Raw genomic sequence first — 17097 nt, 5'->3', positions numbered from 1 at the left:
CGTTAATTCCGCTCCAATTTAATCCCGATTATATCGCGTGGCTCTCGGCCGTTGTCATCAGCGGTTCGCCTTCGCCTTCGAGACTCTCCGAGCACGAGCTACCGAAGTGAAAGCATTTGCCTGTACGTAGTTACTCGGAGGAACTCGACGCACCGTCCAAAGTTGTTCCATCCGATGGAATAATCAGCCCGTGTTCGATTTGCAGCCTCGAATGTGTGCTGTAACAGTTTTTTTTTTTCTTTTTCTCTTCAGGAAATATCGATCAATAGTCATTTGCAAGTAATTATGCGAGTGGAATGCGGTTCTCACCAGTCTCCGGGCTTATTTATGTTGACAAAGTTAGCAGCGTTACCGTAACGATGCATGTTTGAGAAAAACCGCTACTCATAATCTTTATTAATGTCCGAGATTTTGGGTAAACCAGTTAGAAAAAAAAAAAAAAAAAATACACTTCAATTAGGTTAAGCCAATTCCTTGAAAGTCATTTTTGAATTGTGCGATACTGATGCTTTTCCACACCAGGGAAAAAGAGTAGGTAATATTTCCGCAGGGACGAGGATCCAATCTTTTGGCTTTGGTGGAATCGAAACAGTTACGTAATTACCGCCACATTTTGGTTTCACAGAAACGATCGGTGGTTTTATTCTCTTCGCGGTTAACGTTCACTTCTGGGAACCTTCGCCCGTCAGCGTCAACCTAATAATTAATTTACGCTATAAAAATTCCGGTTTTACTAGCCGACGGAGAATGCAGAATTGAAGATTGCAGGCTGCTGCTGGACCCCAAGGGTGGGTGGTAGGAGTAAATGAGAAAGGAGGGTGGAGTGGAATGGAGTGGAGTGGAGTGGAATGGAGTGGGTCGTTCGAAAGGAGGAGGGAGAAAGAGGTGTTCTCTGCTCTCCGAAGGAGCTTACGAGGCGTATGCTTAGCGAGGGGAATAGACAGTTGTATTTTCGTCCGGACATCGCGAGGACCTATCCTTAATATCGTATCGTGCTTACGTATTCATCGCCGACGTCGGTCTTGCGCCAATTATCAATCCGGGGTAAGTTTCACGCCTTGTTGTTCGACGATCCGAAACAAGAATTTTTCCCCTTCCTTCGTTGGGGTGTTTTTTTTTTTTTTTTATTTTTTTTTTATTTTTATTTTTTTTATTTCTTCGTCATTCAAAATTTCGTGATAAGGGTTCGAGTGGGGAGTTTTTACATTTTCACGTTACGTCGGGGATTAAATAACAATTGGAACAACTCTGAGTGGGGTAATTTATTTCTGGGGCGTAATAATAACGGTAATTGTTTTCGGTGTTCTTGTAACTCTAGGCTTGTATGGCAATTATGGAATATTTATGGTAGTTATTATTATTAATATTATTATTTGTTTTGATATCGAGTTTCATAGACGGTGAAAGCCGAGCTTGATTTTGTTATAAAATGGCAAAGTGAGAGTAGAACAATACGTATAGGTAATGATGATACCTAATACCAAAACCTCGGGGTATCCGGTGTACTAATTAACGATTGAATAAATTAGAGCCGCGTGCGAAGAACCGGAATACAACGAAGCGGAAGGAGGAGTTTTTTTTTCTTCGAGTTTAGTTGAAATATTTTTGACCAAAAATTTCGATTTTCAAATCACAAATGTGACAATCCACGAACGATCAGCGAAATTGTCTATCAATAAAATAGTATCGACGTAGATACGAAAAACCCAAAATAACGGCTATGATCTATATGTAATATAATAAAAGAAGATGTAAAATTTGAGGGAATGATTCGACGTGCGAGCCAATCATAAACGAGTTTCATGAACCGTTGCGATGTTTACTCGAGTAAACCGCCCGATAACCCGGTGGAGGAAATTTGCTTTGTACATCGACTATCGATTTGTATGAGTTGCCGGATGTTCGCGCTCTCGAACTCCCTGCAGGTATGTACAATGTACATATGAAATCACGTTCCTTCGATCGATCGGAACGCCATTACGCCTCTGACAAATAAATACGTGCCGCGGGGTGTAAAGCAAATTTCAAACGGTTATTTGGCACCGAAATAAACGGGGTGCTCTCCCTCCCACCCCCGCCTTTAAATTCACACATCGAATCGAGCGTCCGTTCGTAGACAACGGGGAGGATTCAGTTTGCAAGCGGAGATCTTGAATGGGGCGGATACGGGACGAGTTATGAGAAAAATTTGCATTGTATCTGCAGGATCTTCCGTAACAGCTCGACGGAGTAAACTGGCTTGAGGAAAATATTATCCGTGTATATCTGTCGCCTTTGTTCACGGTTCGCACATTTTTCACTGCTCTGGCATTATTATAACTGCATGATTACAGGCCGTTTAATCTATATTTATAATAAATCGAGCGTGAGATGCGCGAGAAAATAAAGGAAAAGTAAATGGCTTAAAAAAAAAAAAAAAAAAAAGAGAACCGGCAGTTACGCACGTATGTATCTATATGGTGGTAAAAAAAAGCCGGGTTCGGTTATCTTCTCGAATATCATATCAAGATTGCGCGCCGAAAGTAACCCGGGCTTCGTTTCTCGATTCGCACTTCCGCCAGGCTCTTGGTTACGCAATACTTTTTGTCCTTTTGCGAAAACGAAAGTAAAGTGTTCTCAGTTGTACGTCGTACACACTCGGATCGGAAATAAAAAATGACAGACCGTGAAGTTGGTGTGAAAATTTCTTGAAATATTTTTCTCACAATTTCGATGTCGGTTATCGACAATTTTTGAATTTTTTCTAAATTTCTTATACATTCTTTGACACGTATAGTTGCTATTTTAACATCGTCGAGTTTCTCTCGGCACCTACACAGAAGAAGAAGAAGAGCCGAATGAGAATCCCGTCCGAAACGATCGTCTACATATCTATCTATGTAAATTCCTCTGAACGGTGTTGTGAATATCCAGAGAAAGTGTTGAGTTTTGTACGCAGCGTGGACGAGAAATTTATAACGCGTTTCAAGATTTGATTATCTCGACATAGCGTATATACGTCGGCGCATTTTCAAAACACTATTCATCATCGCTCAAGATGCTTTGATAACCTTTCGCCCGTTCATGGTAGTAACAATTTCCGCGGGTATAAAGTGATTCGATATACCTGCGGTCCATAAAATACGGATTTAATCCAGTATACTCGCGAGTTTTTGCCTTTCTCATGAATATTTTCCTCGTCAATACCGCAGTTTCGTTTATGTATGCGTACAACGTGTATTCCTAAGGTGAAATTCGTCCGGTGAGATAAATCTACGGACGCAGTTATTCCCGAAATAAAATACCACTCTCAAAGTTGATTGTAGCACGCGTGTGATAATTAGCGCAAGGCAATTTAACGGCCGAATCGAGGCTCCGGTAAGTAAACTGACACGGCCGTAAACTGACGGTAAAGGACAGGAAGTGAGAAGAAAGGTGGAGACACTGCAGGAGAAAGAGCGTTGTAATCACCGACGATTAGATTGGTAAAAAGTAAATGACGAAATGAAATATCCATTAGCATGAGAATAAAAGTAGAGCGAGACAGAGAGAGAGAGAGAGAGAGAGAGACGGAGATTGGAAGAGGGAAAGCATGATAGCGGAGTCGCAGGTATGATGCAAATGACGCAAGTAATCAGGCAGCCGAGTCGACTGAATTGTAGCCTGTTCGTGCCTTATAAGCGGTCTATATACACGCTAAATTCAATGAGCAGCGCTCGGTTTGGTTACTATAACTCAAGTTTTTCCTCGGGTTACGATACGACGCGACAACGAAGTTGCGTTAAGTGAGATTTCACGCACCCCGAACCCATTGCGCAATAACACCATTGACTGCTTCAATTTGTTGCGTGTGAACTGCATACTCGCAGCAGACACCTGTCTGTCTTTGCGTGAGCTCGAAATTTCGCAAATATATGATTGTGATACGATGTGAAGGCGAAGGGAAAAAGGAAAATAGAAAGAAACTTGGAAAGAAGCGTGTAATACTAGGGTGGTTGATTGTTTGATTTGTTTTTTTTTTTAAATCGCCTCTAGCAAAATTTGAGACAAACGATGAAAAAAAAAAAAAGAATTGTAATCAAACCTGGTAGAGGTGGAATAATATTTAGAGGACGCTACCGATCATGGTATTATTTTTTTGTTTTTTTTTTTTTATGTGTACACCTTACGGACTTATATATGTATAATAGTTTATTCTTTTTGTATCGTGGTTCGATTAATCGTTCGTCAATCAACAGCAAACTACGCCTAACAATTCCGCATTAACGGCCGATTTCGTCTTTTATCCGAAAGATTAATCGTCTCGGAGAAATTTGGATAACAGTTTTCTTTTTTGTAACGAAAGAGAAGTATCACATCACCTTAACGTTCCCGTTTCGTTTTCAGTATTGATTTTTAAGAACAATGATTAATTGGATCACGATGCGAAAAAAATAAACTAATATGTTTATACAAGTACGCGAGGTGTACACGTAAAAATAAATGAGAAATATTACAATAATTTTTAGCGACCTCTAAATATTTTCCTACCTCCTCCAGGTTTTACGACGAGTTTTTTTTCAATATTTGTCACAAATTTTTCGAGTAGGAACTCAAAAAAAAAAAGAAGTTACAAAATGAACCATCCTAATGTATCAGGGTTCGTACGCATTTTGCAATTCGAAATTCCCGGTAACTTTTTCCTCAGTTTTCCCAGTTTTTCCTGTGCGTACTGTTCGCGTTCTCGCGTCTTTCACATGCATTTTTAATGACACGTTTCTTGCCAAGTTGTGCAAATTGCGGATGAAAATGTTATTTCCGATTCTGTATGGACAAGCAGGTGGCTTGTGACTCAGCGAATTGGCGGGCACTGTATTTACGGAACGGTTTCCACGCAACTCGGAGCGTAAAATCTTGCAGACATACCTGCAGGTTTTCAAAGATGGAAAGCGATCGTCGATACCCGATCGGCAAGAAGGTTATCCAGTCGTTGCATGATCCCAGCAAAGACTTTCCTCTGTAACAGGAGCTAACTTAGTAGATTTTCTAATCGCGAAACCGGCCGCTTTGCTAATCCGTATAATAATAAGATAATAAGAATTTCCTGTAAGTATGCCGGAAACGGATAACTGGGAGAAAATGCGGCTCTGATTTCTGTAGCCTGTAATTTGGTGTCAATCCAACTTCCGAGTTGACGACAACGATTTAAACGCGACAATTTTTTACATCATTGTCCGGCAAAGAAAATTCAAAGGTACATATATAAGAACCTTTTTTTTTCTTTTTTGGACATAACGGTTACCGTCAGGTGAAATTTATCGTTAATCCTTTCAGTCGCACATTTTTTCACCAAGTATTTTTTGCCCGCATTTTGTTACTCGCGGGATTTTGGGGTCGCTGATCACGAATCTGAAGTCTGAATTTGATGATTTCCGAATCTGAGATGTTGAATCCAATATGGCGGATATAAAATCGAAGAAAAAACGAGCATGATTCGATGATTCAGGACGAAACTTGTTACGCGGGGGTTTTTGGGGTTATACGAAGTAACAATGATATTTTCGACGTGAGGCGCCGTGTATTTCACTGTGACTGAAAGGGTTAATACTTGTCACGCTTCGCTTTTCAGATCCGCTCCGCATCTGGATCGACATGAAAAGGAACAGGATGCTGTTTCTCATGTGCGCCCTCTTCTCCGGCTCAATGGCCATATCCAATTCCTGGACTCCGGTCGTTCCGTCTCACGGAGGCGGAGGCATTCTGCAGCAGGAGGCTGCGATCTACAACAACGAGTCACCCTTTCTCCAATATCCCCTGAGCCAGGACTCTGAGCCAGTTTCGCATCCCTTGGCCCAGCAGGAACAGGACCAGTGCGCCTTGTACAAGGTCTCGATGAATCAACAGCTCTACTTCGAGGTAAGCGTCACTTTTCCGACGATCCTCGCCACGCGAGGAACGCAAGATCTGAAACTGCTTCGATTTATTTTAGGGATGAAAAGAGCGATACGTGATAATTGATTTTCCGGGCAACTAATTTATTTTCATGCCATCACCAGCTAAAGGACAAGTTCGGAGTCGCTTCTTCTTTGTTAACGCGTGAAATGACCGCACAGCTTTGTTCCGATGTATAGTTAATTAGTATTCGCGGTTGGTTCAACTTTGGGGTGACAATGCGACGCTTCTATTCGAATACCGTATAATTGACAGAACTCTGGGTGAATCTGTTGCGAGACCTCTTCCATCGGCATTTCGCAAGGATTTAATAAATGTATCTACGTTTGGTGCGTGAGAATTGCAAGCGAGATATCGACTCGCCAGATGGATCATTGAAGGAAAATGATTGACGATACGTCACACATAGGTATATTCGATTCTCGGTGCGTCGAAGACGAGATTGTCCGAAGAAGCAAATTACAGTATTACGAATCCGTGCAGCTAATATTATACCTCTTGACTTAACGTCACGCGCAAAACGTAGACTTATCCATCTTTCCATCTTGCGTAACGAAATTCCGTGATTCACACGAGCTCGTATATCCTGCAGTGCTGCAGCCTACGCAAAACGAGACCTCTTTTTCTTCTCGTATCTCGATTTAGGTCAGGCTTCTCTTGCTCGCCCGGTTTCGCCACACCCGTTATTCAGACAAAGGATTAGATCCATGTTCACTTTAGACTCGTGGTAAATTTTTTAAACACAAGTATCTGTATTTTCCAAACAACGTACCATCGTCTTTTGGACACTCTTTTGCACCGAAGTGATTGAACAACCTGAGCAGTCGTTATTGAGAGTGACCTAGTCTTTATACAGTCCTCGGATTTTACTACCACGTAAAAGTAACGGCTTGATCACCGAAAGTGCTGCAATCAAGTTTAGGGACAAGAAATATATTTCATTGAAGCAATACAGCTACCGGACGATATTACCTGGAACGTACAATGACGCGCATAACTTAAGCACTTCCCGAAGATGTTGCTTGTTTTTGTAAACGAATCCGCATTTTTCTAACTACGGTATAATTGAATGATTTGACGCGTCTTTTGCAGTGTTTGAAGATATTTTTTACAAGAAACTCGAGCGAGACTTCTCGGCCGGGATAATAATAACAACAATAAGAAAACACGCATAATCGACGCACGTCGAAAACGAAAGTTGAACAACAACGGAACGTTTGAAATCCTGACATGGATTTATGTCCCGTTTCATGTTATTCTGCGATGCTTTCGATGTAACTTAAAAGTGCATAGACAGGTACTGCAAAAGTAAGAGTTTAGAATTAAGGCAGTGGTCGCTTTGTGTGTTCGGCTTGGAATCGGCGAAGATTCGAAGAGCTCGACGCGAAACGGATGGCAAAAAGCCAGCTGTTAATGAAAGTCGGAGAAAACACAGGCTATCACACCTATGCGGTCGACCCGTCGTACATCGTACGGAAACAACTCCTGCGTGCTTTGCAAAACGATAAATATATCCGACTAGGTTCCTACATGTATAATGCATCAACGTGCGTGCCGGTCGCGTTAAACGTTGGGAGTGAAATCCAGCTATGAAAACCGTAATTTGGTTTACTGCAGAGTAAAACACGACGCTTTAAAAGTCTTTGAGGGATAGATTAGATCGTCATGGGCGAGCAGTAGAATTTCTTATCGAGAAAACCTGGTGCCGTAATTTAATTTCGAAATAGTTACATACTTCGTCGCGATTGCGAAGAATTTTTTAAAACTAAACGATGAACCAATCGTGACTGCAAATGACACTGACGCGCGTACAGTTTCGTTATCGCTGTACCAAAAACGAGGTTAAAAAGGAACGTGTCGCTTGGCACAAGTGACCTGAACTCGTCGTTCAACTAATTAGCCAATTTGTTAGTGCAGCCGAATACACGGTGTTATTATAGCTAAAAGCAAATCACTTGTGCAAGCAGATTAAGAATTTTATTTTTGGAGGTTATACTTGAGACGCGCGAGATGCAGGTTGGCCAACCGTCATCCTCGAAACATTCTTTTTTTAGAGAGGCACCGTGTGCGATCTACGTCCCGTTTAACCTTATACGAAACCGTAGCCCATCAATCACTCGGTGGCTGCACGCGTGAAACGTGAACGCGAGCGATCGTAAATAATTTGAAAACATACCCACCGAGGCGTTTGAAATATGGGACTAACGGAATGAAGTATGAAGTAGAATCCATGCGGAGCCACCGTCAAGGCTTATGCGTCGTAAATTCGGATAATCGGCTCAGTTACACTGGTTCTTCACGTGCATTCCATACATTTATCCGATTCGGGAAGGATAGATATGAGATTATTGCCAAGGCCAAGTCCTTGTGTATCACGGTATAGCACACGTGGCGTGACGAGGCATCAACTGGGCTCGTGTAAAATCAGCGGTGAAAACGTTCAGCTAGAGAAGAGAAAAAGTTAGCCCTCGATAAAAGAGAGAAGGAAAAAAAATACATAAATAAATAAACAACAACCAAGAAAAAGCAGAAAAAATAATGGCATACGAGGCGAAAGTCCGTTCCCGGCTAGATCGATAGTAAATCAGGGAAATTTTAGTAGAATTTACCAGGCATTTCTGACCGTGGGACGAGAGGCTGACGATAAGTATTAATGTACACATACTTCGTTTACTCCGTGTGTATGGGTTGTAAGGAAGAAATTGCAGGAGTTCCAGAATAAGCAGGTAGGCACATCGTAATTTGCGCTGACGTGATTCTCCTTGTACGGGTATAATGGCGTAAAGGTATACAGGATGGAACGAGGCAAGTGCTCGTTGCACGCTGCCGGGCATCAAGCGTGTGTTCGCGTAATCACAAGTCTCACTTTCTTTCTCAAGTTCAACGCTCGCTTCCGGAATCCACGAAGCTTCTTCCATCTCTTTTGACTTACTTCTCGCAGCCCGTTGATATTCCTCAATGAAATAGGCGATAATTAAGCCTTATTGCAGTCATAATTAATAACCAGTGACTAATACACGAGGCAGCCATATACGACTGTGCGTTATATTAACGATAATTATTTGAGAACTAAATGTTCATCAAATTGATTGAACGCTTTCCGATGGCTTCATGATTCACCTGATGACCGCGCAGATGAGAATTATGCAAAACACAAGGAGCTCCCGACCCTCGCGGCGGTTTCAGCACTCGCCTTGCAATTACACAATCAAGTGGGTAAAAAATTATACCGGAATACAACATATAAACTCGGCCAACCGAACGATTATAATCACGCGATCCTCCTCAGCGGCTATAGGCATGTTGATTACGAGTAGTAGGAGAAATGTTCCCTACACACTTGAATGTAACAAACGAAACACAACACGCGACAGTTTTTTCCCCCCCTTCATTTTTCAATTCTTTTTTTTCAACACCATTTCTTGGCCAACGTACGACGTTAATGCTAATCGGAATACTAGACATAGGCCGCCTTATAAACTCGTAAAGCACGCACATTAACGGCAATGCGCAACCTTAACGATACGGTTTTACAATTAACGAACGAACCGTGGCAATAAGTCACGTGAGCACGTGCAGTCAGTAAATTTCGCAAGGTAAATTCTCGGTTCTCTGAATTTTTTCGAAACTGAAATCATGGTTGAATTGTTCTTGCCGTAATTATCTGTGGCGTGTTATGTCACTCGATTACTAGAAAATCTCGAAACAAACTGCATAGTAAGAATTAAATCCGAAGCGCGCAAAGGGTAGCCATGTTGATTTTCCAACAGATGTTGAAAAATTCAGATTTCAGGAACGACGGAAATGAACCGTCAACAGAAATTTTGCATTGCTATTCAGTGTTCAGCAGTAAAGACTGTGAATCAAGTAATTCGTTTGAATTCTAACAATTTTATTTTATCTGTTTGCAGTATATCCACTACAAAATCGATCTACCAGACATGAAAGAGTTCACGTTGTGCGCATGGACGAAATTCCACAACCACACCAACGACCATCCGATCTTTTCCTACGCAGGTATGATTATCGTCTAAACAAAATATCGTTGTAAACTATTTGCATGTTGGAAGTGCCAACATTTCATGTATCTAAAAGCTACCGAATACCAATGGAAACGGTTTTCCGTCCTTCTAAGTATATCTAAAAGAATTTCACGAGATAAACGGTCTAAATTCAAATAAGATTCAACGGGACGCGTCATTTGCAATGCGTCTAGGTTCATACATATCTGAGCGTGTAATGAAATGCGGTTTGTTGCTACTGGAAAGTGTTTCCTCTTAGGTAAACGTTACAGCCGAGAGACACGTGCTCAATACTCATGCGTCAAGCGTCAAGTTACCAGGACGGTTCCCGGCAGCAGCAAGCTGCCTAAAATAGTGAAAGAGTAAACACGGCAAATGGCATGACTCGGTATTCTCGTATGGGACAAATCTCCATAATGTGTTATACAACGAGTTCCCAACAGTTTCTGCAATCCGTGCATAAATTATACGTCACGTATGTACGTACTTGCAATGATATATTTGCGCATGAAAAAAAAAAATAAATAAAAAAAAAAAAATGAGAAAATTGCAAGGAAGGGGTGATGTTAGAATGTGAACGAAGAGAGGTGCAATAGCAAAATTGAAAGCTCGTCAAGGCCGCGTTTTACTGTGACACTATAAGCTTGTTTTTTCAAACAAGCTGGTCATTTTCGGGGCTGGCCCGGAACGGGGGATTTTCTACTTCGTCGTGAGTCGTTAGAGCTTATAACCCTGTACCTACGCGTGTCCGGGTTCTTTTGAAATTAATCGTTTCGGACGATTTATTTTCAGATTAATGGTCATGGCCAAGCGCGGTAAAAAGGTTCGGACACAACTTAGAACTCCAGGGTTTCAGAAAAAGAATGACCATCCTACGCGGAGATATTACACAAATATAATTCAGTTTACGGGCTATTAGACAAACGCCGCTGGGGTAGTTGAATGATAAAAACATGTATACTATGCACAGGCAATATTCACACAATTTCAATTTAATTATAGATACACGTGTAGCTCGAGCTGGTTAATTATCGATCGTTAATATAGTTAGGCACAAGACATGTATAATTAACGATTAAACGTCGACGTTGCAGGCTGCGGCCTCCTTCGAGATTATCGTCGGAGTGAAATTTAACGCATGCACCATAGGGACATAGGTACATGCGGTTATATCCCTCGGCTGGAACTAACTAACGAGTGAAATTGTATCCGCATTTTTTCCGGCGCTTGTTATTACCATTTTATTTAATAAATTGGCAAGGCTTGTTTTGCTCTGTTTTGTTTTTAGAAATTCTCGTTCTACCGAGAGTTTCGTCTACTCCTGTCTGATACTTTGATTTGGAGGAGAGCGAGGGTAACATAAAAGAAAGCAAGTCTCGTAACTAAATTCCACGGAGAGTTGAATATATGCGCAGAAATGGAACCGATACTAATCAATGAAAACTAATATCGGTTGAACATGAATTTGACATGGAGAGAGTCGCGAGTCTTCAAACTTGTCACCGAGAACTTCCCTTCAATTTCATACACATACTTTGCATAAAAATCTGTCAAGATGAATTATCGCACGCCTTTTCATTTCTCTGGATCACCAATGGCTGCGAGCTGTGTAGGAACAGCACGAAACCAAGCATACATCATGCGTTCCACTCGAGAGTTAATATAGCATACAGAGTACCTATACAGCGTTTTTGTGCGACAGTAGAAAGTTGTTCACTATGCACGGTCCATTATATTCATTCTTTGTCGCAGCACTTTTTTCCATCCAAGTTGTATATATTTTTTTTTTGTCGTAACACTTCAGCTTGTTGTCAGCGGTGAAGAGAGTGGGTATAAACATGATTGATTCCGAGATAATCTTTACATGCACGAGGATTACGAGCGTTCGAATGAAAGTCCGTTATAAATTACAGTCGATGGTCAGCCACGCGGTATACTGATCTGGATCGCGAACACTGCGAGGAGTTCGTACTTCATGATGAACATAGACGGTCACAATTTGTTCCGACTGAACTATCCTCTCAGATTGAACAAGTGGTATCACAGTTGCCAGAGCTGGAACGGTGTCACCGGCGAGTGGCAAATATGGGTAAACGACGAACGCGTTGGACGAGGATTCAACAACAGGGTAAGTCGAAGTTGTAAGCCCCGCTTCATTTGATCCAAGTAGAAGCTAACGAAACTTTTGTACGTAAAGTTGGTAGGGCACGTCATCAAAGGAGGTGGAATTGCTATTTCCGGACAGGAACAGCGCCAACTTGGTGGTGGATTTCTGGAGGGCGCTGATGCACCGGAAGGTGGGTTGAGAGGACATCGATTTAACTCAATTGAACTTAACGAACCGAAGTCGCAATCGGCGAACTCTTTCGTTTGGCCTGACATTGAGGGTTCAAACAAGAAATGCATTCCCTGGCAAATGTTTTTTTCAATAGTGTTAAAGTTCCAAAACTGAGCGATGATCGGTTTAATGGTTTCACCGTTTGCAGGGTCCGGTGGATTTTTGGGTGAGCTGACGATGCTTCAGCTTTACAGCGTCGCTCTGACGGCCGGAAAGGCGCACAAGGATCACAAACATCATCACGCCCATCACTGGGAGCACGATACCAGCAACAACACCCCGAGACCGACGACTCAAGCGCCAGTTACCGGACGGCCGCTTCCCCAGAGCCCGTTCCTCACCGCAGGGCAAATAAACCACCAGGTAGGGGTTGATTTTAGACTTCAGAGAGGCCTGATGGCCGGAACTCCCTGTTAACTGTGGCTAAAGTGCAAGCATAAAGGTGTCGGCTTTATTTGACAGGTGAAAATCAATACCGGAACGCCACTTCAGATCAACCAGAACGGAGTGACCTTGAGGCATCCGAACATCGTTCAGTCGCAGACATCCTTCCAGCCACTTCCTCCTGTAAATCAGGATGCGGCTGGAGTTTCCGGCGGTTTTGCTTCCGCCCTGGACGCATCCCAGCTCCGTAGGACCACTCAGTATTTCGGTAATCAAATCCCGCAGGTCTCCCAACTTTCTCAAATTCAGGCACAACCGGAAGCTGGATTTTCTTACGTCGACGAACAGTATCCGACGATTTATAAACGGGCGGCGAAAGTGAGCAACGAGGAATCGGAAGGGACGAGATTCGAGGACATTCAGAAGACTGTCGCTAAAAGGGAGGCTCAAATCCCCGACGACAAGGTGAGTGAATAATTTTTATACGAGAGCGAAAATGTTCGGTCAAAAGCTATCGTTCTGCGTCTTTAACGCTGCATCGAAGTGTGGATAAATTTCGATTTCGATTTAATTGGGAAAGCTGAAATCCGCGAGGAGTTTTTATACAGGATCTAAAAAAACAAGATTGTCGCAGCTTGATATGGAGAGAGAGAGAAAGAGCGAAAAAAAAACTTGTTCGCATAACGGATAACAAGATTCGTTTGAGGAATTCACAGCCGTGTTATAATGAAGTCTTTTTCTCCCTCTTTTGAAAGGTCTCCTTTGTCACGGCGAAAGGCGAGGCGAGTCTCTCGCCGTCATCGACGTCGACGGTTCGAAAGGCGCTACGAAAACGCGATTCCGAAAAGAGGAAGCGAGGTCTGATTCAGCTGGCTGACGGATCGATTTTAGACGATGCTTTGCTCGGCGATCAGGGATTGGAGAATAATTATTTCTCCGGGTTAACGAGCTTTGGGATTCAGCTTCCGGTTCACCACACCAAAGACGAGGAGCGCGAACCGGCCGAAGGGGAAGTCAGACAGGTGATGAACGTTTGCGACGGTTGCGCCGATGATCCCTTCGAGAAGGTCCTAATCCTTGGGTGGAGATCGGTGCCGAAAAAGCTCTACTCCGGCGCTCTGTATCTGCCCGCTGCCCAGACGTGCAAAGCATTCTAGATCCTTTTGCAATTTGACGACGGTTCTTCCCTAGATTTCCTTATTCTCATCGTCAGAAGGTTAATACAAGAGAGAAGAAAGAAAGAGGGCAATAAAAATGGGGTCCGAAGAATGGAACGGGAAGTCGAAAGATATTAGATGTTTCTCAATATACTCTCTCGATTCATTGCGAGCGAAAACCTCGAGATAAAGACAAACGGAGAAGGTAGTTAATCAATACTTTCGCCAAAAACTTCCGTTACACCTGACGAGTGACTTTTTGATGTCGAGAATATATATTAATACTCATAAAAGTTCGCGATGACGTTTTTTACCACTGTTATAAATTTTCGTCACTGAAATATTCTCTGTCGAGAAAAAAAAAAAAAAAAAAAAAACAATAAAAAACAACGAAAAGAAAAAAGAAAACAGACGTCGCCGCGGACCGCAAGCTCAAAAATCAATAGTTATTATTTATACGAATTATTATCGTTTATCATCCGCCGTTTTATACTGTGTAAAGATAATTATATCATACTTCGAGTCATGCGCACGATTAATCATCCATCTATGCAATTGTAACCAGTGTAATATAAGATAATTCATGAATAAATTTATATGTACATGTTACCAGAGTCTTCGCAGTGCGACCACGCGTAATCATTTTTGCCGAAAGCCTCAACTCCGAGGTGACTTTTATGTTTCTGAGCTGACGTTTCGACAAAAATCGAGATGCTTCGTTGCGTTTTCATTCAGTATCAATACCGTACCGAAGAGCCCGTCACACCGGATGACCGATTAACGAGTCGAGGGTTCTCCAAATTTTAAGTAGACAACTACTCAACATCGAAGAGAGCCCCTGACATTGCGTGTCTTCGGTTAGAGTTTCCGACGAGCAAAACTTTGCCGTCCCAAAATCTTCCCCGTTTACTCTAAACAACGAATAATTTTCGACACGAGGCCATTCTATTACCCTAATTATTCACCCACCTTGCTTTTGTGGATGTGCTGATGCTGGTACTCGCTGTCAAACTCCGGCTCGCTGAAGTAGCTCTGATCCTCCCAGTGGGGCGGGAGTCCTCCCCCACCTCCAGGAGCTCCCAGAGGTCCCGGCATCCCGGCGACCCCGTCGGTGCTCTCGAACAGTCGAAGAACGCTCCTGTCTCTGATGTCTCTGAGGTGTGACCTGGAGGAATAAACGCGTTCCGACGTTTAGACGGGGCTTTTCCTCATCCCGTCTTCGTTTCTAAGTCACGTACAGCAGTACTCACCGCATGTCTTCCAGCTCGTAGAACATGTCCTTGTTGCTATCGTGGATGTAGACCTTGACCAGCGGACTGTCGAGATACTCCATCGTCAGCTGCTTGGGAAAGCTCCTGACGAAGAGAGCTTTCACGGTATCTATGCTCGTTATCTCGTTCGGAAGCAGGGCTCGCTTTGTCTCGTTCCTGTACTGCAGGAAGACCAGTCCTAGGGATGCGCCCACAGAAATTCATTGTTTTGTCAGAGATCAAACATCTCGGTATCGCTTCGGGTCACTACGCATACTCAAGGGACTACACTACGACCGGAAGACAGGGCGAATCCGAGTCCAGCGGTTGGGAAACCAAGAGTTTAAAACCGGCAGTGTCTGCTTGTTTTCAGGGGGAGTAAACAAGAGGGACTTTGATGAGTAGAGTATTTTAATGAAATCGAGACCTTTGTCAATCCGTACAAACCCGTTTCCCTCACCGGGCCACGAAGCTTTCCAAAATTTCAGTCAACGTATCGCATGAATTAAAGGACGCGTAAGTAATACGATCGATCGTAAGTTACCTAGTGGACGCTCCAGGGTTTTGCTTGGTGTTCTGACGACGGGGAGACTGCTTCGCTGTTTCCCACCGCGACGGAATCCTGTGCTGGACGTTTCCACCTCGGACATGATGCCCGGGTCGTCGTCGAAGAGCATGGCCGTTGACGGGGGAGGATATCCTCGTGGCAGAGGCGACTGAAAAAGCCGATCGTCAAGAATGCAACGCTCGTGAAATGCAAAGAAGCGTGAAAAAGATAAAATTTTTGGAATTGAACAAAGTGTAGTTCAGTTTTATCCTGATAATTCTATGAAAGTGTCGGGGTTCAAGGTATTTTACAAAATTTGGATTTTAGGACTTCACTATCTTATATTCGAATGCACTTTATAACTTTTGGCAGTTGATTATTGCTGCTACCTTCAGCCTTGCGGATAAAATTTATCCGAATATTGGTATAAAGAGTCTTGGAAATATTCGACTACACGTAAAGAAAAATTTGCACAGCATCAGTAAATTGTCCAAAATTCTTTGACAAGTGTTACGTGCACCGTTTGTTTCACAAATATTTATTTGACTAAGAATCGGAAAGTAACTCGAAGGAATTGTAAATATAAGGAAATTACGGCATTCTATAATTAGTAAAAAGATCGTAGAACCTCAGGGTTACCTTTCTCTGGCGCGACTTGGTCCCCATCTGTTAGCGTGGATCACGAAAACACACACAAATAAATTGGTTAGAGTTTGCATTAGCAGAGAGGCGGTGATCAAAGCTTGACAAAACATACGCGGAGTTAGAGTGAGCGTGAGGAAATCACAAACGGGAATTTTCAAGCCGTAGTTAAATCGAAGTTTAATGTTACCCCCATATGTACATTAATAAATTGAAATGTCTCTTCGTAAAAAATCCATAAAAAATTGCTTTCTTTCAGCCTCCTCACTAGATATAACCACATAAAGTCGTTTCAACGGCTGTCGTACCTTAAATTATTTTAACTGCTATCGCAATTGAGCCGAAGCGAAGCTGTGTGCACACAGGTTTTACGAATGTCACATCATAAAACTGGGCCATTCTCGTATTCGCTGGCGCGAAATTTCCCAGCCGCTGAATAATTGCATAATTGCTGAATTGTGTCATCCGTATAATTTCAGATCCCGCTCAGGGATTCGCGTTAATATCGTTACAACGCCCGGGCAAAGTTTTCTAAAAATTGTCTAAACGAAAACTCGAAGTTATTCAATTTGAAGAATCAGAGCTATTAAACCGGCGCAGGGTGACTCTTCCAACTCCTTTCCATAACGCGCTTAGTATGTTTCGTACCGTAAAAGATGTCGGAGCGTGCGGAGGATCACAGATGGTTTAAGTTTATTTAGCTTTGCGGGTAAACATTCTACCTCCTCGAAGCGCCGACTTCTGCATGATAAGTATAAATCAGCCCTGCAGGTTTCTCGCCTCCGCCCTCCTGGACGCACCGTGCAACCTGCACTGCACAGGGTTGCAGGTAATGAGATTTCCGCCC

At 42.7% G+C, this 17097-nt stretch overlaps 2 protein-coding genes across 19 annotated transcripts in view; one reads left to right on the top strand and one right to left on the bottom strand.

Annotated features, from left to right (window-relative positions):
* The window catches only part of LOC107227335, a 164245-nt gene that overhangs the window by 45908 nt on the left and 101240 nt on the right, over positions 1 to 17097 (bottom strand). For 16 of the 18 annotated variants that reach the window (XM_046737489.1, XM_046737500.1, XM_046737497.1 and 13 more), the window contains exons 5-8: positions 16248 to 16274; positions 15606 to 15777; positions 15062 to 15272; positions 14781 to 14976 (exon numbers count right to left, since the gene is read on the bottom strand). In XM_046737489.1, coding sequence (XP_046593445.1) covers positions 14781 to 14976; positions 15062 to 15272; positions 15606 to 15777; positions 16248 to 16274 — 606 coding nt within the window. The remainder of the gene's footprint in view (positions 1 to 14780; positions 14977 to 15061; positions 15273 to 15605; positions 15778 to 16247; positions 16275 to 17097) is intronic. The other 2 variants (XM_046737492.1, XM_046737493.1) reach the window with 2 other exon arrangements.
* Positions 914 to 14420, top strand: LOC107227932. The gene is made up of 8 exons (XM_015669273.2): positions 914 to 1044; positions 5588 to 5874; positions 9822 to 9927; positions 11846 to 12060; positions 12130 to 12229; positions 12419 to 12633; positions 12733 to 13119; positions 13410 to 14420. Exons 2-8 carry the CDS (start codon positions 5611 to 5613, stop codon positions 13809 to 13811), a joined length of 1689 nt encoding a protein of 562 aa, XP_015524759.1. The 5' UTR covers positions 914 to 1044; positions 5588 to 5610; the 3' UTR covers positions 13812 to 14420.

The sequence above is a fragment of the Neodiprion lecontei genome, chromosome 4 (genome assembly GCF_021901455.1).
Source record: "Neodiprion lecontei isolate iyNeoLeco1 chromosome 4, iyNeoLeco1.1, whole genome shotgun sequence".
In the NCBI taxonomy this organism is placed as follows: Eukaryota; Metazoa; Arthropoda; class Insecta; order Hymenoptera; family Diprionidae; genus Neodiprion; species Neodiprion lecontei.
The sequence above is the reverse complement of the archived record's forward strand: the minus strand, read 5'-3'. Positions and strand labels throughout refer to the sequence as shown.